Genomic DNA, 20,981 nt, shown 5'->3' with positions numbered 1-20,981 from the left:
TCCAAAAATTTCTTCATCAAAATCATTTTATTAATTCTTCTATTTAATTTAAAATTCATTTTATTATTTAATTGAAAGTGAAAAATCTCAGTTAAAAAAAAACTCAAAAATTAATCTATTTTGGGATTAAAAAGGAAAATATTTTTGGAGGAAACTCATCGCAGGAAAAAACACGCCATGGGAGGAAGGAAGAATGCGAGCGGGATCTAAAAGAAAATTCGTGCTTTTAGAGGGATAAAAAGGAAGGAAAAAGGTGTAAAAAAAAATGCGGAAAAGGTCACGTATCGAAGGAAATTTGTCGTTTGGCCTTGAGAAGATTCGTGAGATTCTTCCCACCAACTAACTTCTGCTTCTTATTGCTCGACTTGTGGGGACTTACATTCTTCTGATCCTTCCCCGAGAACATTCCCTTCTGCCCGGATTTCTGCCTTTGCTCGCTGTCAACATTCTCCCGGAGCGCCGTGTCGAAGAACTGCGCTCCCTGACTCAGATTCTCCGATTGACTGTAGCGCAGGGAGGACTGACTCATTCCCAGCGATTGCCCTGAGTTCTCTGACAAAATGGACGATGTGCTGCGCTGTAGGGTGGTGCCCCTGTAGCTCTCCAGGGGTACGTATCCACTTGGTTTGGCACTCTTCTTTGCATTCTCCCTCCGAGCACGCTCACTGGCATAAATCTCCTCCACACTCTTTCCCTGGAGCACTGGGAAGAGGATGCTGTTGGCCATTCTGTTGAGAAAAATGTTGAAAATTTAAAATCTCTGCCCTGTGAGGAAGTTCCCTCATGAAGGAAAACTGAAGGGAAATCACAACTTACTTGGACATTTGTTCACTGACGCTCCCAAAAACCCGTCGATTGGATTCAAGGAAGAGCCTCTTGACCACCTTGGCCATCACCGTGGCGTACTCCTTGAAGCGCTCATGCTGCCCGGAAATTTGCTTCTTTTGCAGCGTTTGCGAGACAATGTAGAAGAGTTTCTGCTTCTCCAGATCCGTTAGGCACTGACTAGATCGCCCCCCGAGGAAAACATCCGACGCTGTCTTGCACAGGGATGTTCGTGTGGCAAGAAGCTCATTCTGTCGTGCCACGTATTCCGCTGTGAAGCTCTGACTTCTGCCGAAAGGCCCATCGAGGCGTGCCTTCTTCGTTGTCTCCATGGCGTCGTCGTCAAAGGGACGTTTTCGCTTTCCCCCACCCAAATCATCGTCCAGTAGGAAATTCTCCCGATTCGCCAGGGCGGCTGCCGTGAGCCCAGACCCTTGGGAAAAGGTTGAGTAGCTGCTGGAACTCTGCTGGGAGAACGATGAGTACCGCGTGAGTTTGGGCGAGGAGAAGAGAGCACGCCGGGAACGATCGACACGTTCAGCCATTTCGGGTGTCACAGCCGGACGGGCAGCTGCCTGATTGGGAGGGCTCTGGAAGAGTGCTCGTTTGGACGTTTCACGCGTTGGGGGTGCCTTCACAGCCACACGGGGTTTCTCCTTGGATTTTGGGGTCTTACGCTCTGCCGGCTGGGAGAATCTCTTTGGTGTCCGGATGCGCATTAGGCGACTCTTTCGCGATGCATTGGGCCCCAGGAGAATCTGTCGGCTACTCGATGATTGCGACAGGCACGGCTGGGAGGAGGAAAAGTTAATCTTCTGGAGATTTGCACAGGAAAACATGGCCTTGCGCTTAGCTAGGTGACTCAAACGACGTCCCGGTGACTGATTAAGCGTCTTCTCGCGCATGTAGCGCTTCTTGCTGCTCGATGGGGAGCTCACCTTCACAAAACTCGAACTTGTCTCCACCCCAATACTCCTTTCGGCGTATTTTATGCTCATTGTTTCGATTTTTTCGCTAAACTTTGAGCGATTGTAGTGAATCCCATGTGCAAAGATACCCAATGCTTCTGGCCAGCAACTCTCCTTGGCTTCTTCCATGGGATTTAGGGGTCGCATTAGTGTCTCCATGTGACTATTAATATCCTCCGTATCCTTGCCTTTTGCCTCCGCGGCATTCTTTGCAATTATCCCCAAGATTGTTTCAACGGAAAGGACGGATTTTGTTATTGATGGTGGTGGTAGGACACCAGCAAGGGCATTCTGGAGACGTTTGAGTATCTTCCTTTCACGCTCCTTCAAGCTATCCTCCTGAATTGACTGATTTACGAGTGATAAGTCCATTTTGCTGGCATCTTCAGGTGCAACATCATCAGATTCTGCATCTGAATCAAAAGCCAGAATATCGGGAGAATTCTCACTCGTATAGGGAACTTTCTCCCTTAAGGCCTTCTCATCAATTGACGTCTGGGTTGTATTGAGATTTGTCGTAGCTGACAGATCAATCTGCAGGCTAGCCTGGGAGGAGGTGTCGAGAACTGTTGTGGAGGAATTATTAAAGAGATCTGATTCCTCAACATTCACATGAATCACCGCCTTTCGTTGCGGAATCCTCCCGTTGAAGGTTAATGGCTGAAGGAGGGGCTCTTCGGGTTCATGAGAAATCTCATGGAATACCGCCACGCAGCTATCATCAACAATTTCCGTCGCTGGTATCGCGGGAACGTCAATCTTCCACGCCTTTTTGGCTTCCTCCATTTCCCGCTGGAAGCGTAAATCCTGATCGGAAATAACGTCAGACTCAGTGATGGATACAGAACTGAGCACAAGTTCCCCATCCTCATCCTCCGAATCTGCAGCACAGATGTAGGAGAAATTTTCATCAGCACGCGGAATGACAACAGCACGATGTTCCGGGAAGGAAATTGACAGCTCATCCTCATTATCTACATTGTATTGATTGAAGAATCCCGTCTGGTTGGCGTTGGAGCTGGAGTTGATGTCACAGGATGTCTGAAAGGGCAAGAGGATTAGCCTGAAATTCCCAAAATCCCCACAAATCCGGAAGAACTCACCTCAATCAAGCACGAAGAATGTTCAGTGTCTGTTTCTGTCTCAATTCCACTCTCATTCGTCCCTGCAAAGCTCACATCACCCAAAAGACTTTCCATTGTCCAGGATATGCTTCACGAGGATGTCTGAACTGCCCGGATTTGGTGGGATTTAGACGAAAAACTGCCAACTAAGCATAAAGCTTGGGTGCGTCCATTTCAAATCAATTTAATCCTTCTTGCAAATGATAAAATAACTTTTCTTTACACTTTTGCTAATCTCCGTGGCACAGGCTAGATGATTATCACCAAAAAGCCCCACAAAAATGAAGATTTGGAGCTAAAAATGGGGAATTTTGAGATGCTTACAGCTAACCTTTTGCCATTGAAGTAAACTTTTTGTCCAAATAAGCGCGCAATGCAAAAAGTAATTATATTAGACGACCCTCAATTGAACTTACCTGCTGAGCTTCCATAAATCACCACCATGAGGTTTTATGGAAAGTGATGGCGCTGCATGTCATATTAATCTTCCTACTAAAGACATTCCAGCCTTCCAATTCGTCAGCTGATATCACCCATTCATGCATCTGCTTACGATTTGCGAATCTTGCTCATGTACTCGATTAACTTTAGTTTCTCTTTCATTTCTTTCTTGGATTTTGTCGTGGTAAGTTGTCTTTGTCTCTAAAATTAATTTTTATTAATATTCTTAACAATTTCATTTAAGAAAAACTTTCAATTTGTTTTGAAGATTCTTTTACTAATTGTTTTAAAAGTTTTTTTAAAGAAATTTCTGAGAAATTACCTTGAAAATTCCTTTAAAAAAAACTCAGCACGTGGTGATGTTACTAAAATCTTCATTTTCTTCTTTTCTTGCTTTTCTTTCAGATATTTAACAGTGTTTCTTTAAAATACAATTGATTACTTTTCCTGTGAACGTGCCGAGGAGGGGAAAATGCAGGAAAAGCATCAACAAAAGGGAATTTCAATGAAAACCTCGTGGGGAGAGTTTGAGGTTAGCTTGGGGCCACGCCGGGGAATTTCCTGAAAGGCAAGTTAATTTTTTAATTCTCCCTGATAAATCTCTTCTAAATGATGACAGTTTTACCGCCCCAGACCAAAAGACATTGCAGGATTGGTTAGCTCACTGAAAATCCTTCCTTTGAAAGATTTTTTCTTAATTTTCTTGAAGCTCCCAAACTAATTGAGATTTTTCCTTTTGCAGAAATTCTCCCGGACAAGGAGGAAAATGAACTGACTTCTGTAATGGAGAGGTGAGAAGATTTCTTAATTAATTTATTTATAAAGTCTTTATGATGATATTTTTGACAAGCATATAGCTGAAAATCTTGTGGAAAATTTTTATTCTGACTCAGACATAATTTTTTTTAGAAGATTTTCAGTTTTTTTTTGCAAAATCTTTAATTATTTCTCTTTATTTTCAGCCAATTTCTGTGATTTGCAGACACGAGGAAACTCCGGAAGTTTCACGATGAGGAGCACGAGGTAAGAAATCGGCTTAATTGCTTTGAATTAGCTTCAATGATGATCCTTTTTTCAGTTATCCCTGTCATAAAGAAGTCCCAAAAAAGGGGCTTTATTGATGACAATTTTTGAATCTGAGCCTCATAGAAATTAAAAAATTCTTTCTTTTTTCTTCTTGATGTTTGAAAATTTTTCTTTCATTTCCAGGAGCTGAAAAAATGAGATTTTTGCTCTTTTCCGGGGAGTTCTTTCAAGAATTTCTGGGAGCTCTAGGAAAACTCTTGGTAAGTTCATTTAGAGAAGAATCTTTAATAAATAAAAAGAAATGTCAAATGATGACCCTTAATATACGCTATTATTACGCAAATATGAAATGATTACAACTTGCCCTTTCTGACCTCTCAATAACCCTTTGATTCCCTTCCAGAAGGAACATCAAAATTAAGGTTTTTCCCTTTTATTTTCTTGCAGATTCCTCTGACCAGTGCTGGGCAGCTTTCTAGGGTATTATGTTCTTTAAAAAATGTTTTATCCTGAGAAAATAAAGTAAAATAAAATTTGAAGCTACATTTTGAGTTTAACTGCGTCCACCCAGGAGAGCTTTTTAATCTCCAGCCGTCCCTCAGTTTGAATGAAGAGTTTCTGTGGTAGGGTTTTCTTCCCAATGGTTACCGCCCCGTTCTCCTTTGTTCCCAGGAGGTGCTTTAGGCTGTCATCAACGTGAACATTCTCAGCAGCTGCGTGGAAGTATGTGGTGTCAACAACAGCATCCGCAACATTCACAGAAACATCCTCAGCTGCATTGGAGATGACAACATTCTCACCCCAGAGTTCAGCCAGTTGTAGCTGAATTCGCCCTTTGCACACCTTGGCCAGGAGGGTGCCATTGAAGCCGCACATGGTGAGATTTCCCTCTTCCAGGACATTCACCTCCGCACACCGATGGACATTGTTCAGCACGAGATTCCCAGTTTGGGTGCTGAATTTGGAATTTGTACTGTAGCAGGATTCAGTGGAAATACTCCCAGCTTTGCAATCCACCTGTAGTTCCTCTCCCTGTACCTTTTCCAGGGACACATTTCCCGCATCTTCCGTTTCTATGCGCACTTTGTAACCCAACGTTAGTCCTCGGCAGACAATATCACCCTTGCTGTGGAGTTCAATGCTCTCACTGCGTAAATTCCGTGTTGATATGCCACTGGATGTGCTCACGGAGATCCTGTCACTGTGCAAATCAGCCACATCGAGCTTCCCATCAGCAGCAACAGACAAATCGGCCTTTACGGGAATTTCAAGTAGAACTTCCGACACTCCCGGATGACTCTCCACGTTGACATCCTTATCCTGTATGTCTATGGAGACGTGGGGCTCTTTGTCTTCATCACTGGTGGCTGTTGCTCTGAGAATATTTGCATCTGCGCAGTCCAGGAGATCAAATGGCAAGATCTTCACGAGTTGAACGCCCTTTAAATTCACATTTATCTGTGAAAATGGATGAACTTTCTCAGTGAATTCCTTCTTCCGTTGCTCCCTGGTGGTGCTCGTGTGGAATTTCACGGATTTCTGCGCGGAAATCCTCTGTAAAATTGATGAACTGAGGATTCTCCGGATCATTTTATCACTGTTTGTTTTGGTGATCAGCTGTTTTTGAATCTTGTCAAAACGTCAGATGTTTTGACGTATTGATTTTTTTGTGTCTGCCAGCTCAAGAAAATCTCCGTTCTATTTGGAAATAATGAGCTAATTTGGGACTAGAAGTGAATAAAAAAGCAAAAGCCAGCACGGAGAGTCAGAAATTCCGGAAAACTCTTGGAGATTTGCAGTGAAAAGTGGTGAAAAAGTGTGTTGGGGAAAGATGCCGAGTACTCTTCTCTTTGCCAACAACAATGAGGGGCGAGTCTACGCCCTATCGACGGGAAGTTCAGCCTGGCGGGAATTCCTCTACTTGGGGCTGGAGTTCAAGAAGGTCAGCGCTGTGCCCCACTTTATGTGGTCCATTGGGGGTGATCGGCAGGTCTACGTGCACGTCCATGGGCTTGATATTCCAATTCGTGTCAAGGAGGAGGCGTACGAGAATGAACGATGGCTCCCCCTTGAGGGCTTCAGTAGTCGCCTCCTGCCCACGGATCGATACAATTTCTCCAGTATCGATGGGACCACGAATCGGGCTATTGATCGCATCCGTTTGCCATCGATGGCATGGCAGTGGGAGGGTGATTGGCACTTGGATTGCACGCACGATGGTCAGCCACTGGATCACGATGCATGGACGTATGCAATTGACTTCCCGGCAAAGTTTCAGGTGAAGAAGGCGTGGAACTCGTGCGTGAGGCGCCGGAAATGGGTGCGCTTTCGTCGCTACAGCGCCATGAATTCCTGGTGTGCTGTTGCTCCTTTGCACAAAGACCCCACGCAGGAGCCATTCATTGATGTGGCAATTGGGGGGAATAATGTACCCGGAGCTGCTCCAGGGATGCTCCTTGTATGGGCCATCACAGCTCATGGGCGGGTGAGTCAATTTTGTGATTATTTTATTGATTTCTTCTTTGTCCTTGACGCGAAAATCTATAAAAGAAAATCAATTAATATTCCTCCCAATCCCCCATCAATGCAGAAATTAGTTTAGGAAGCTTCTATGACCTTCTGAGTGATTAAACTTTAAATAATTAATTTTCTCGTCACGCTCGTCGAGAAAATTGAGCTAGGAAGGAAACAAATTCAAAGAAAATCTTCATGAATTCTTCCACACAGGTAATGATCCGTTCAGGGGTGAGTACAACATCCCCTGAAGGTCTCCGCTGGACAGCAATCTCCACCCCATCGGGTGCTGAAGTGTCGCAGATTAGTGTTGGCCCCACGGGATTGGTTTGGGCCAGTCTGTACTGTGGCCGAGCTATTGTACGATCCGGTGTGACGAAGGATTCCCCAACAGGGGAAAGTTGGCTAGAAATTAAACCTCCGGGGAATGCCCTGAAGATTGTCCAAGTGTCCGTGGGCACAAATGCCGTGTGGTGTGTAACGAATGACAATCACGTGTGGTTCCGACGGGGTGTGAAGGGTGAAACAGCGGGAATAAGTGAAGATTCAGCCATTGGAAGTGGTTGGGTGGAGATGGTGGGAAATATTTCCAGTGTCTCCGTTGCGGCGAATGATCAAGTCTTTGCGGTGGGCTCTGAGGATCGTGCTCTGTACTTCCGTTCGGGAGTTTCCGCGAGTGATCTCACGGGGAAGAAATGGCGCCTCATTCAGTGCCCAATGCAGCTGAGTCGTACATCCAGCATGGCATCCCTTGCATCACGACGTAGTGGCTCAGGATCACCCGGATCGAGGCACAGGAGCTTGAGCAGCTTACTCCGGGGTCAACATCAGGCAGGAAGTATGGTACTGAGTGAGGAGAATGAAGAAACATCCCGATCAGCACCAACTGTCAATGCGAGGCATAAACCTGAACTGTGGCAGAAGCCAGCAGCAGATTCACCACCAAGTGCATCAGGAAGTCTCACAGCGAGCAGCTTAAATGCATGTAGTTTAGCTGCTGGGGATTCCCGGAAACACGATGAGGAGGCTCTGTGTGAGAAGCTACAAAATGTAGCTGCAAGTGCACCCGTTCAGGAGATTTTTGAAATATCCGGAAAGCATTTTGAGACTCCGCTGCGGAATCCACGTGCCTGGAGTCCAGTACGCAGTGTGGGATCAATGGTGGGCACTGAGGCACATCCGGAGAGTGATTCAGTGGTATTTGATGCGGAAACATCACGGGATTCGGGTGTTTTTGGGGAGGAAGACGATCACGGTGGGTCGCAGTACTGGGCGGAATGTGATGTAATCTGGACGGGATGTAGTGCTGGGGCTGTACTGGTGGATCCGCAGCAGTTGCCAAATTGGTTCAATGACACCCTCTCGGCGGGTACGCAAGCAGAACTGAGTCAGCCGTGGCGTTTGCGGATTCTCGAAGATCTCAAAGGGCGCCTCTCGGATGCTGACCCAGCGGAGCTGGAAAAGTACCAATTGGCCATTGAGATGTCCTCGTGGGTGAAGAGTGGGGAAGCACGTGTGGCCAAATCGCATGGCACCTTCGAGGATTGCTTGATTGAGCTGGAATGGGTGAATGCATCGGGAAGTAGTGGCCTCGATTCGGGCACACTGACAATCCTCAATCCTGATGGTGTCACCACAAAGATGCAATTCCCCCTGTCTGAGATAACGTGCGTCATGTGTCAGAGTGAACCTGGATGCCCACGCTTGACAATCCACACCCCGCGACTCCCTCTCGGCTCCTCCCTGATTCGTCTCCAATTTTCCGGAGACACCGACATGGAGGACTGGCTGTCGCACCTCACGTCCGTCTGCTGCCAAATTAATGAAGTTCACGGACGCCCATCGAATGATTCAGTGTGGATCACAACAAATCTCGGGGATGTCTTTGTCTTTGATCCATCGACGCTCAAGGCGCAGCAGTACAAGGAGGATAAGCGGATGTACGTCCAGGAGATTGATCTTTCAGCCACAGAGACACCCTATCACGTACCTCTTCCCAATGGGTAAGTCTTCTAAACACTTCTAAATGACTCCCAATTGACCCTCCCCCACCCCCATTCCCACCTCCTGTTGTTGTTGCTGTTGTGGCCTTACCTTGACTTAGAAAATTTTCGCACTCACAGCCTGAATCACAGCTTCGTGATAAGGCATAAAAATTCAAAGAGAAGCATAAAAGTAAGTCAAGTGAGGCTGAAGCACATAATAAAGAAGAAGTGGAAGTTGTAAAAAAATTCTTTGCAAAACTTTCCATGAAAATTCCACTTATAGAGGATGTTCCAAGTTAACTGCAGAATAGTTTTCTTTCTTTTTTTAATTTTCTTTTGGAACTTTAGAAATTTTTGAGAGCTTTCGAACAACTTTTTGAGCATAAATTAAGTAAAATGTTCTTAAAAGAAAACACTGTTGGAATGATTTTGATAAAAAAAATAAATATTAATTGATGGAAGATTTTCTTATTTTTTTTTTCTTTCAAAATCGGTTAATTGCAACTGGTTTTAATTAAATGAGAATCCTTAATTTCTAGAGAAAAAGTTTAATTTTCTCATCAAAATGAAAAACAAATAAAAGCTTTCAAGGACATTTAGGAAATATTTTGGCATTGAAACTTTAAAAGAAATTATAAAGAAAACTGAAAAATAATCAATTTTCTTAAAATTAGGAACTTAAATGTTTCAAAAATGCCTCGATCGATATTTAACCCAGATATTTCCGAGAATTCTTTAATATTTTCGTGATTTTGAGGTCAATTCTGTCAAGAATATTTCTTTTAATTTCAAAATTCTAAAATTAAAGTAAGATTATGACAATTTCTTTTATTCTTTAGTCGGAGATTATTAAAGAATAAAGTCGGAATGAACTATTCCAGAAATCTGTAAAAAAAATTTTAGAAAGATCTCTGGATCCTGCAATATAAGAATTTTTAGTTTTTCATTGTAAAATGATAATAGAACTATTAAAAAAAATTGTGAAAATCATAAAAGATTAATAATCTCCAGAAGATCATTTTTGTGTAGGAAAATTCCATTACTTCAAGATCATCGAAAAAAAAATTGGAAAACATTTTCTTTATAACACAGTATGATCGAGATTTCTAACCTCAAAAACTTTACCTTCATTTTCTTTCGAAAGAATAGATTTTTCAAAGTTTTCTTTCGACGATCTTGAAGTAATAAAACCTCCCTACACACCGATGCAGAATTTATGACGAAATGTTAAATAGATTTTAATTCTATGGCGATTGAAAAAAGTCGAATTGATCACTTTGGCCAGCAAAACCCTCCTGGGTTAAAAGAAAATTAAGGTCGAAGCTTTGAGGTTGGAAACATAGTTCCTATAAGGGTTAACAATGATTTCACGATTTATTTAGTTGTTTTCGTCCGTATATTATGCTGTTTTTATCAGAATACTATTTGTCAGGGAATATTGATAAAATATCGATATTTCTGCAATCTTGTCTTTAAATCTTTGTCATGAAAGGGTTAATGGAACTCTGATATTACTTGTACTACTGATTTCGGCGAAATATGCTGAAACTTAACAAAAAATAAATAAATTAAAGGAAGATTTTTTTTAAACAATTCAATGATCTTGCAATAAGCTCTCCGCTGGAATTTTTTTTCTTAATTATTAAGCAAATATTTAATGTGGTACAAAACATCATAAAAACATGAAAAATAATATTTGCTCACTGGAGAATTGGTTCGCGCAATTGAAAATGGGAATTCCCATCATCGTATTTTATGTTTAAACGGTTTGACTTTTAAAAAATATCTCTCTTCTAGGAACTCAAAATGTGACAAATTCTTCCTATTTCTTCGCAACATCTTTTGCCTTTTAGACAAAGTGTTTTCAGTCTTTCAATAAGACAGAGAGAGAGAGAGAGGCAAATAAGTGTAAATTCTACGAATGCATACTAAATCGCAAATATACTCGAAAAAAGAAATATTATTTACATACAACAGACACTATACAAATTGATAAGAAATCAGTTCTGCTATGATGAGTGCTTCACCGCACAAGATTGCTATAAAGAGATCTCCTCTGATCGCTCAAGCTTCAGTTCGTGTCGATTTCTCATCAAACGTGTGCGAAAGGAAATGCTTTTGTTCTTTCAGTTTGTGCTTTGAAAAGTGAAGAAGTTTAGTTTTCTTTTCCTAATTAAAAAAAAATAGTTAAAATGAAATTCTTGATTTTGACAATTTTGATCCTTGGAGTGTCCCTCTCAATGGGTAAGTAATCAGACAAAATATTTTCTTTTCTTATTGACTAAAAGAAAGAAAATTAATTTAATAAGCTTTCTCACTTTGCAAAATCAGGACAAATCCTCGAGAATGATCCTCAGGGAAGAGCCTGCGTGCCCAGAAGTACATTCATGGACAAGGAGGGTTGCAACAGGTGTACCTGTACGAATGATGGCGCACGGTATGCCTGTACAAAGAAATTCTGTACCTCATTAGACATGCAGGGTGATGAACCACAGAGTAAGTACATTTATCCTCAAATTTTTTTTGGGAGACACATTCTGTGCAAATATTAACAGAGAACAAGGCAAAAAGGAACAATTTTTGTGAAGAAAAAGCTCCGAAAAATCGTGTCAAATGTACAAAAAAAATTATCAGGCATGTTGTGAACTTTTCTCATTCGGGTCAAACACATTTTTTTTTATTAAATAAAGTATTTCAGCAATGAGTTGTGATAACACAAATTGCCGGGTTAAACCATATAATATAAATTCTGACTTTGACGCGGTTCTTTGAACAGAAAAAATGGAAAATTAATATAGGTCGCGGTGCTATAAATTCTATTTTTTTATTTTATGAAAAAAATGAGATTTTTTATAAATATTTTTCTGAGAGGAATATTTATAAATTTAAAAAAAATGAGCCTAATTTTAGGGATTTGTTTGATTTTAATGATACCGTGATCAAGATCTTGAAACTTAATACGTTGAAGGGCACGAAATTCTGACTTTTTCCCTAATACAATTTTGCATAGAAGAATTGTCAGTTAGACGTTTTAAAGCTCCAAAGGGTTAAGAAAATTAATGAGCAAAAGAATTATTTTTTCTATGATTTTAAAATCCAAAAGAATCTTTGTTAATTTTCTTTCTTAAAGCATTGACTAATATTTTTAACAAATTAATACTCAAGTAATTTTAGAAGAAAATCCTAATTTTTATTATTGTTCCATTTTATTCAGAATAAATTGTTTGAAATTTAATTTAAATATAAATGTCATATTTTTTGCTGAATTCCTGAAACTAACAAACTTTTACAGATTTTTCACAAAACATTTTTTTTTTCAAAACAATAATTCTACTGATTTTTTCAATTATTATTTTGTATTTTTTGAACTCAATAATTTTTACTATGTATTTATTTTAAAATAATTCAATAATTATTAATTGGAGAAGTTAGTAGAATTTGCTTAAAAAAAAGTGTTTTGTAAAAAGTCTGTAAAATGTTGTTATTTTTTTGGTATTAACAAATAAATCGACGTATAAATTAAATTGAAACATTTAGTTGAATTAAATTGAAACATTTAGTTGAATTAAATTGAATTGAGGACTGAAAAAATGCGAAATTAGCTACGTAACACGTGATAGAAGCTGCATTAAATTGAGTTAGAACTAGATTTAATTTTTTTATACGTTTTATAGAATTTTTAGCAAAATCATTTATTGATAGGACATCCGGGTAAACTTTTCTACTCTATTAATTATTTTACTACACCATTGCGTATAGAAATCAATTCCCGCGTATTTTACCAGCCTCTAACGTATTGATAATAAAATAAATAAATAAAAATATTCCCGGCATGTGTTTCAACACAACTTATCACATTTTGAGCTTTTTTCTTGTTCCTTTTTGTGTGTTTTATGTAATATTCATTTTGTTGTGAATTTCTAAATTTATGCTTCGCATGTAATCGTCTGATAACCCCCATGGCTTATCAGGATGGGATTTATTTTTAATTTTACGCACAAAGCGTGTCGTTGAGAGTAAAAGTAATAATAAAATTCTTTCGTTTTCCTTCCAAGGATGCACACCGGGATCAACGTTCAAAGCTGCCGATGGTTGCAACACGTGTAGGTGCTCTGATGACGGAAAGAACTCCATGTGTACCCTGATGGCATGCATTGGGAATCCAACAGCTGAAAATGCTCCACTACCCTACCGCAGGAAGCGTGATGACTGTAAGTTTTCAGGGCTTGTGGGCGTGAGAAGTTCCTGAGAAGAAAGCTTAAAAAAATGAATTAATTTGCAGCTGAATGCGTCCCAAAGTCCACCTTTACGGCTGCTGATGGTTGCAACACGTGCACATGCTCTGAGAATGGAAAATATGCCTTCTGCACGCGAATGGAGTGCCCGCCGAAGCAGGTGGCAACACCCTACCGCCGAAGACGTGATTTGGGTAACTAAACTGCATGTGGGTGGTGCATGCACGCTAACATGGGCCCCCTTGAAAACTGGAAATAACGAAGCTACCCGGCGTGAATTTTTCTCTTTAGAACCTTAAGAATTTGGAATAAAGAACAAATTTTGTCCCTTATGCGAGACTTTTCGTTCTCTCTTCTTTTTCTCTCTCTCTCTTTGTAGCCCTTGAGGTGAATGCTGGAACAGTTTGTGAACCAAACACCAGCTTCATGCTTGATTGTAACGTATGCGTGTGTCCTGCACATGGGAAGTATCTCTGTTGCACACAAAATCCCTGCATCCGTTTCAACTGAGAGTGAGAAGATTCATCTTGAATTTTATTTCTGTGCCGGAGCTTCAGCTGAATTTTCTATATTGAACTTCTTCAACGCTTCTCTGCTAATTTGTACCAATAATAAATAAATTACCTATAAGTTAGCACTCAATTCTATGTACTGAAATAATAATAAATATGTTTATGGAAATAAAAAGCACGTGTTGTAAATATTTTGCTAAAATTTCAATATAAAAATTTGATGACTTTGTCCACCATGGGTCTGTGCAAAGAAATAAATTCTATTTGTTTGAGAAAATTGAATAAAGCGTGAGATAAAAATGCTCAACGTGCTTGAAATACAATATGAGGCTATTTTATGTTATTTTTCTGTGATTTTTAAGGGAATGTTAAACTGCTACAGAGTGATTATAGGTGAATTGTTTTTTTATGGTTTGAATTGAATTGAATCATTTGAATAAAATTGATATTAAAAGTGCCTTTTACATTAAAAAGATGTAAACTTTGGGCGGTAAAACGGTGTCATTTGGAACATTACTGTATTATACAGGGTGGCCAGAAAATTAGAGCATGATTTTAACCGCGAATAACTTTTCATTGGATTGAGATATCTGAAAACTTCTTCTTCTGTTAAAAAATGCATAATCTCAAAAAGTTTTATTTACATACTTTTTATTTCAAGTTGATATCTTAAAAATTGAAGCCGTTAGAGCAAAAAATATAATAATAATTGTTTATTCACATTCCATTCAGAACTACAACACTTATACAATTTTTCTCTACAAATTCAATTTGCGATATTATTTGTAATCGGCGCGCAGATCTTCCTGGAACGGTACACCGCACCGGAGTCTAGTAGAGACTGTGTTGGCTGCGGGGGGGATATTAGTATCCTGTCGGCGGCAGAGGTCGGTCGGTCCAAGTTGGCTTCCGTAACTTTAGGCGCAGGCCGCCGGCAGTCAATCGTCTTCAGTCACCGGGAGACAGTTCTGGGCACTCGGTGAGCGTAGTTTCATCTTCCGCCAGATAGATGGCGCTGCAGTTTAGGCTCCGCCTCGAAGCGACACAAACGTGCGTAGAGCAGGAAAGGATGAACTGTGGAATGGAAAGGAAAGAGAGGATAGGAAGCACGGGCCATGAACGGCGAAAAAACCGCAGGGGGATTCGAACCCTCTACTCCGGGGAGGTATGACCAAGAGTCGTGCTTAAACCCTCTCGGCCACCGGAGCTATAAAAATTACCTTTTGTATGGAAAACTATTAAATATACTGGATCTTATGTCTTGATTTTCTCAAAACCCATTAAAATGACCCAAAGATCATTAAACAATTGAATATGTATTTGACTGAATTTGAATTTTCATTCTGGGGCTGAAAAAAGTGGAAAAACGTCAAAAATATCTGAACAAATGTCATATTTTTCCATTTTTCTCAGCCCAAGAAAGGAAATTAAAAATTCTGTTCCAACAAAATCTGCATTGGTATTTCCTCTTTCATTTGCTTTTTACCCCATCAAAATCCATCCAGTAGATCCTGAGAAAAACTTATTTTTGTGTTTTGAAGAAAATTACAAGATGGCGTCGCACCTAATATGGCGAAAAGTGATTTTCTTAGTTTGGAAAAAAATGAAAACAATAAAAATATATAAATTCCATCAGTTTGCCCAAGAGACCCTCCTTAAATTAATTTGTACTTTTAAGCCAAAATCTTAAATTTATTGATCGAAATCTTAACCTTTGGAATGCGGAGGCCTTGGTAGTTACGTAGAATGCGAAGGTGGGGTCGTTGAACGACCCCAAAAAGAAGGCCAATTTTCTCCAAAACTATACAACCTGGAGTTGTCGGGTTAGTGCCTATAGATTCCTTATATAGTCCTCTTGCCCCTTGCATCACAAATTCGCCACCCGGAAACACGCAGAAGAAGATATTAGGGAAAAACATTTTTCACTCATTTTTCACGCTTTCTTCGTGAGAAATTTGCCACGAAGTTGACCGCAACCACTATTTTTTTCACTATTTCCCCACATTCCCCTCACTTCCCGCACCGTGATAAATGGCAATATTTCTCGAATATTCTTTATTGTTTTGCACATTTATATGCTTCTAATTATGTTTTATGTTGTTTATGTCACTTATTCGCGATAATTCTGACACTGAGAAGGTAAAGTGAAAAAGTAAACACAACCCTTCAACCCCCTTCAACCATATGATTTATGATGTGACTAACTTCATTCTAAAAAATTTTCCGCAGCATGGCCGTTACATCAATTTTTGAATTCCCTTCTTCTACATTTTCCTTAATAACTTTTCTTGTGGTGGACGGATTGAGCTGAAATTTTTACACAACCTCCTCAGATAACCAAAGAACTTATTTCCAAAAGATGGGAATGGTATCTTTTATATTTATGGAGATATAACACGAAATATAGCGCTGGGGTCGTTCAACGACCCCGCTCCGCATTCCAAGGGTTAAGGGAAAGTAAAAATTAATTTAAAATACAATGATCTTCGCTCAATTACATTGAATTTTGGGACGTTTCCAAGACACCGGAAACGGAAGAAATGAGTTAAATCGACATCTTATCTAAAAGAACGCCCTATTAATTGAAAATTACTGTTTCCGACCTCGTGGAAAGCTCTTCAAAATTGGCTTAAGTTGAAAATTAAAGAACGCCCTAACACCCCTTCATCAGGCCTAGAACACCCAACATCCAACAATTTCATTCAGTTAAGAGAAAAATGAATTTTTTTCTGTTTCTCCTGCAGCCTAACACCAGGAACAGAGCTAGAAATATCCGGATGTGTGTACGATGATGCTGATCACATCCGTTTTGATTTGCAATGCCATCCAACGGTTAAGGTAAGGCACAAAGTTGAATCACAGCGGCATGTGCTGATGCACCTCAATCCGCGCTTCAACGAGAAGGAGATTATTCTCAATTCAATGGAGAATTCGCAGTGGATGACAGAGATAAGGGATAGCCGGATGGTGTTTAGTCAAGGGGGGGAATTCAAGTTGAACATTCGCTGCGAGAAGATGGGCTACCGCATTGCTGTGGATGATCGGGATTTCCTGCTTTTCAAGCATCGTGCTCCACCTGAGGCGGTTAGCTCGTTGTTCGTGAGTGGACGCATTAAGCTCTTTGGCGTGGTGTACCACAGCATGAGCACCATTGTGCCCCTCCGGGATATTTTCTGGCGCCAAATGGGTGGGCATTTGCGGCGGGTTGAGTCATGCGGGGGTGGCGTGACGTGGGGTATTGGGTATGATGGTACTGCGTGGGTGTACACTGGTGGCTGGGGAGGAGCCTTCCTGAAGGGTCTGGAGACAAGCACGACGGGGATTAATGGCATGTCCGACACGCACAAGTACTACATTTATGAGAATCAACGGTGGAACCCCCTGTCGGGGTACACGTCAACGGGACTGCCGACGGATAGGCATATGTGGAGTGATGCCACGGGGAAGCACAAACGCAGCAAGGAGCACACAAAACTCCTCTCAATGCACTGGCAGTGGATCTCAGATTGGCTTGTGGATTTCTCCACACCCGGTGGCGTAGATCGCGAGGGTTGGCAGTATGCCGTTGACTTCCCAGCATCGTATCATGGAAAGAAGCAATTCACTGACTACGTCCGTCGTCGTCGATGGTACCGGAAATGTCGTCTCACCGCATCGGGGCCATGGCATGAGGTGGGCAATGCGAAGATCATTGATGTTGCCCTGCAGCCAATGATAAGTAGCAATGGGGATGATGCAAATGCGTCAATTGATGCGATTATTTGTGTTTGGGCTGTAGCACCAAATGGGGATGCTCTCTATCGGCATGGGGTGTCTCAATCGAATCCCGCTGGGTCATCGTGGGAGCATGTGGCGAGTGAACAGCCCCTTGTGTCCATTACGTGCACGCCAGAGGGGAAAGTATGGGCCATCGGGCGCAATGGGTCGGCTTTCTATCGGTATGGTGTGACACGGGAGAAACTTCTGGGGGAATCGTGGCAAGTTGTGGAGCCCCCACAGGGTGGGTGTTTGAAGCAAATCCGTGCTGGGGATGCAGGAGTGTGGGTATTGGACGCCACGGGGCGTCTTGCGGTGAGACGGGAGATCACTGTCACCTTCCCCGAAGGTTCCCACTGGCAGGTACTCAACAATGTACCCAATGATCCGCCACACAGCGAAGGGGCCAATGTGGGCTTCCGCAGTGTCTCAGTAGGTGCTCAAGTGTGGGCTGTTTCCAATACAGGATTCGTCTGTAGGCGGTGTGGTGTAACCCCGGAGAATCCTGCTGGAACTGGATGGAATCTAGGGATTCTTGTGAGTATTTTATTTCTGTTCTTTCTCCGAAAGTTTCATGTTTTCATTCCACAGGAGCAACTTGATGTTTTTTTTTTTTTAGATTTTTTGAATATATTTTTCTTCCCGGAACAGTTGGATGAGCTTCCCGGAAAGTGCTATAAGTGAGTGGAAGTTAAACAGGCAACCTGTCCATTGAATCAGGGAGTTTCTAAGGGATCTTAGGAACTACCTTTTCAACTCCCGGCTGATCCTTGATGTCATCTTTGGGTCAAAATCTGAGGAACTTCCTAAATGGACAGATTTTGACCCAAAGATGACATCAAGGATCAGCCGGGAGTTGAAAAGGTAGTTCCTAAGATCCCTTAGAAGCTTTCTGGTGCAATGGGCAGTCATCCTGCTGAACTTCCACTCACTTATTGCACTTTCCGGGAAGCTCATCCAACTGTTCCGGGAAGAAAAATGTATTCAAAAAGTGAAAAATACTTAAAGTTGCTTTACACAGGACGGGATGATTGAACTGAGATGCATTGAAGCTTTAAGAAAAGCTTAAAATTTAAATTAAATTCTTTTCTTTTAGGGCAACTTTCAGCACATTTCCGTTAATGGATTTTCCTGAAAATTTTAACAGATTTTACTGCAAAGACAAAATTATATCCCCTCTCCCTTTTTAATGTATTTTATGCTTAATTTATATTCTCATAAATGTTACGCAAAATATACCAAAAAAAATTGTCATAAAAATTAACCCAGAAGGAAGAATTTTTCCTTGAAAATAAAAAAGCATCAAATAGTCAAGAAAAAATAATTTATTCAATAAAAAAAATGTCTGTGCTGTGATTGAAAATGGAATGAGTTTTTTTTTATAATTAAAAATTAATATAAGACACAATATTTATATACAGAGAGATTTTTGGGTCATTTAAAGGAGGTTACGAGGATTCATCTTCACCACTACTCGGGATCTCCACGATTTCCTCCTCCAGTTGACGAATTTGCAATTGGAGCTTCCGGATTTCCGTTGCGTGTGCCCTGGCCTGAGCCATCATCTCACTCTGATGAATTTTATCTAGAAGCGCCTTTTGCTTCTCCAAATGCTCACGCGACGTATCGACGAGATTCCGTCGGATGCGCATCTCCTTCTCCATCATGCTGTTGACAAGATCATGAATTTTCTCCCGGAGCTGATCATTCTCCTCCTTGAGCGTGGCATTCTCATCGAGGAGATAATTGTTCTCACTGAGAAGTGTCTCATTTGCTGTCTTGAGTTTGAAATTCTCATCAAGGAGGGCACGTTGAGCACTCTGTGCGGCCGTAGCATTGAGAATGGAGAATCGGGCTGTTTTAATCTTCTTCTCAGGCGTTGGTGGATGAACAATCTCCCGGGCAATGGCTGAAAAGTCCAGCACGTGCATATTTTCCTCATAGAACGTCTCAATGGGATCAAGATTGACAATGAGGATGAGATTCTCGCGGCCCAGGAGGGCGGATTGAATGAGAACGGTGAGCTTGGAGTCACGGAAGGGTACGATGGTCTTTTGTTTCTTCAGTCGATTCTCATGGAGAACATTGAGGCACTTGCCCAGGTACATGAGGGACTTGTTGATGTTCTGTGCCTCTTTCAGGCGATTCCCCACATTCTCCGTCTTCTTGAGGCGCTCCGAACCGGCCAAGTCCCCAAAGCAGTACGACACACAGCTGAGATTATCCGGTGTGGACAATTTAATCACGAGCATGGTGAAGAGACTATGGGAGCGACTGGAGGTGGCATTGATTGCTGTGGAGCCGCAACTGATGTGATTCAGCCCGTAGTTGAGCACCTTGATGACATCCTCAGCCGTCCGGACGTACACGTATGTGAGATTCTTCGCATAGGGACGCCCTTTATTCGAAAGGACCTTCAATTGCGGACGTGGCCCCACCGGAGACTTCCCCAGAAGATCATAAACGCGCTCATTGTAGATCTCCATGAAGGAAACCCAAATGTACACGCATTCCCCAACGGAAGCATTCCCCCGGAAGTCCTCTTCGTGGTCAATTTTCCGCTGCAGCTCCTCAAAATTGAAGACACCACTCTGTGCTTCCGGAGAATTGAGAATCCGCCTTCGTACCATCTCTTCCTGCACAGCACGATCTTCATCGAGAACTTTGAATGATCCATTGGCGAACTTTAACTCTGCCTGGTAGGCAATTTTATTGCCGTACTTTGCAAAAATCATCTTAACTGCCCGCGGAACAATACCAGGATTCTCTTGAGTGCCTAAAAACACACAAAAACAGTGTTAGTTTAATCCACAAACAAAGGTGCGTGGAAAACAAACCCAGAAGCGTGTAAGTCTTCCCGGAGCCGGAAGTTCCGTACGTGAGGAAGACAGCATCCTCCTCATTCTCAATATGCTGCTTTATGGCACCATGAAAGATATCCCGTTGATTATTGAGATGCTCAAAGACCTTCGTGAAGGAGAACAGCTGAGTGCAGGAATCTTTGCTTTGTCCGGAAGCATTCTTCTTCCCACACTGCACCTTTAGGCCCGTCATTGTGGCTTCGTAGAGCTTCTTCTGACCCGGTGCATAAGTCCCGGGGCTACGGAGGCGTAAATACACATCCACGCGTCCTTCAGCGAAGGAGAGACTCTCCGTGGACCCCGTAGATCCCGTGGCATCCACGGAACATCCGGATTCTTCTTCTTCCTCCGTCAAAAGGGGCTCCAAACGGGGCTGACTCACCACCGGCATTGGGCGATTGTGGAAATCAATGCTGGGATCTCGTGGATTCAAGAATGACATTTTTTCAGGTAAATTTTCAAACAAAAATCACAAATTTTCACAATAAGAAGTCAGTTGAACCGTTAAGCTTTCCTTTAATATTTCCCACTAAACAACCTACTGAGAGTTTCTTTTTGTTTTCCGTTGGAGAATTCTTTATCAGTCTTCGCGGTTTTGTACTAAAGAACATAACCACAAAGTTCAGGGGCGGCAGTGAGGTGCGTGGAAAATTAAAAAATTCAAGTTTTTCGGGAAAAACTCATTTTTGGGACTTCAAAAGTTGTCGGAAACGCTTAGGGGGCCCCGGGGAGCT

At 41.7% G+C, this 20,981-nt stretch overlaps 5 protein-coding genes across 7 annotated transcripts; 2 read left to right on the top strand and 3 right to left on the bottom strand.

Annotated features, from left to right (window-relative positions):
• Nucleotides 1-8: 8 nt before the first annotated feature.
• On the bottom strand, nt 9-3,298 carry LOC129791819 (uncharacterized). 2 transcript variants are annotated; one of them, XM_055830361.1, is made up of 4 exons: nt 2,897-3,298; nt 817-2,834; nt 380-728; nt 9-206 (listed from the first exon to the last, which is right to left on the bottom strand). In XM_055830361.1, exons 1-4 carry the CDS (start codon nt 2,990-2,992, stop codon nt 156-158), a joined length of 2,514 nt encoding a protein of 837 aa, XP_055686336.1. In that variant the 5' UTR covers nt 2,993-3,298; the 3' UTR covers nt 9-155. The 2 variants fall into 2 exon arrangements, with proteins under 2 accessions (XP_055686336.1, XP_055686335.1); XM_055830360.1 differs by having other exon boundaries at nt 9-728; nt 2,897-3,297.
• Nucleotides 3,299-4,649: 1,351 nt separating this feature from the next.
• LOC129791939 (uncharacterized) lies at nt 4,650-6,023 on the bottom strand. The gene has a single exon (XM_055830613.1). It carries the CDS (start codon nt 5,972-5,974, stop codon nt 4,925-4,927), a length of 1,050 nt encoding a protein of 349 aa, XP_055686588.1. The 5' UTR covers nt 5,975-6,023; the 3' UTR covers nt 4,650-4,924.
• A 1-nt stretch (nt 6,024) lies between these two features.
• LOC129791789 (tectonin beta-propeller repeat-containing protein) lies at nt 6,025-18,749 on the top strand. 2 transcript variants are annotated; one of them, XM_055830288.1, is made up of 4 exons: nt 6,025-6,869; nt 7,112-8,901; nt 16,375-17,923; nt 18,483-18,749. In XM_055830288.1, exons 1-4 carry the CDS (start codon nt 6,216-6,218, stop codon nt 18,519-18,521), a joined length of 4,032 nt encoding a protein of 1,343 aa, XP_055686263.1. In that variant the 5' UTR covers nt 6,025-6,215; the 3' UTR covers nt 18,522-18,749. The 2 variants fall into 2 exon arrangements, with proteins under 2 accessions (XP_055686263.1, XP_055686262.1); XM_055830287.1 differs by having other exon boundaries at nt 6,033-6,869; nt 16,375-18,749.
• Nucleotides 9,791-13,450, top strand: LOC129792004 (U-reduvitoxin-Pr11a-like). The gene is made up of 4 exons (XM_055830717.1): nt 9,791-11,127; nt 11,215-11,379; nt 12,939-13,094; nt 13,166-13,450. Exons 1-4 carry the CDS (start codon nt 11,076-11,078, stop codon nt 13,318-13,320), a joined length of 528 nt encoding a protein of 175 aa, XP_055686692.1. The 5' UTR covers nt 9,791-11,075; the 3' UTR covers nt 13,321-13,450.
• Nucleotides 18,694-20,802, bottom strand: LOC129791857 (kinesin-like protein subito). Its single transcript, XM_055830445.1, has 2 exons — nt 20,224-20,802; nt 18,694-20,162 (listed from the first exon to the last, which is right to left on the bottom strand). The coding sequence occupies exons 1-2, from the start codon at nt 20,687-20,689 to the stop codon at nt 18,835-18,837; spliced, it is 1,794 nt and encodes a 597-aa protein (XP_055686420.1). The 5' UTR covers nt 20,690-20,802; the 3' UTR covers nt 18,694-18,834.
• Nucleotides 20,803-20,981: the final 179 nt, after the last annotated feature.

The sequence above is a fragment of the Lutzomyia longipalpis genome, chromosome 3 (assembly GCF_024334085.1).
Source record: "Lutzomyia longipalpis isolate SR_M1_2022 chromosome 3, ASM2433408v1".
Lineage (NCBI taxonomy): Eukaryota > Metazoa > Arthropoda > Insecta > Diptera > Psychodidae > Lutzomyia > Lutzomyia longipalpis.
Note: the sequence above shows the minus strand (reverse complement) of the source record. Positions and strands in the feature narration are given on the sequence as shown.

Bases quoted from the DNA above. Each gene is read 5' to 3' on its own strand.
- LOC129791819 (XM_055830360.1), bottom strand. From the start codon at position 2,992: ATGGAAAGTCTTTTGGGTGATGTGAGCTTTGCAGGGACGAATGAGAGT. The intron at 2,835-2,896 runs GTGAGTTCTTCC...TTGCCCTTTCAG, and splicing joins ATTCTTCGTGCTTGATTGAG to ACATCCTGTGACATCAACTC. The intron at 729-816 runs GTAAGTTGTGAT...TTTTCTCAACAG, and splicing joins GTCAGTGAACAAATGTCCAA to AATGGCCAACAGCATCCTCT.
- LOC129791939 (XM_055830613.1), bottom strand. From the start codon at position 5,974: ATGATCCGGAGAATCCTCAGTTCATCAATTTTACAGAGGATTTCCGCG.
- LOC129791789 (XM_055830287.1), top strand. From the start codon at position 6,216: ATGCCGAGTACTCTTCTCTTTGCCAACAACAATGAGGGGCGAGTCTAC. The intron at 6,870-7,111 runs GTGAGTCAATTT...TCTTCCACACAG, and splicing joins CCATCACAGCTCATGGGCGG to GTAATGATCCGTTCAGGGGT. The intron at 8,902-16,374 runs GTAAGTCTTCTA...TTTCTCCTGCAG, and splicing joins CACGTACCTCTTCCCAATGG to CCTAACACCAGGAACAGAGC.
- LOC129792004 (XM_055830717.1), top strand. From the start codon at position 11,076: ATGAAATTCTTGATTTTGACAATTTTGATCCTTGGAGTGTCCCTCTCA. The intron at 11,380-12,938 runs GTAAGTACATTT...TTTCCTTCCAAG, and splicing joins GCAGGGTGATGAACCACAGA to GATGCACACCGGGATCAACG. The intron at 13,095-13,165 runs GTAAGTTTTCAG...ATTAATTTGCAG, and splicing joins CCGCAGGAAGCGTGATGACT to CTGAATGCGTCCCAAAGTCC.
- LOC129791857 (XM_055830445.1), bottom strand. From the start codon at position 20,689: ATGTCATTCTTGAATCCACGAGATCCCAGCATTGATTTCCACAATCGC. The intron at 20,163-20,223 runs GTTTGTTTTCCA...GTGTGTTTTTAG, and splicing joins GAAGACTTACACGCTTCTGG to GCACTCAAGAGAATCCTGGT.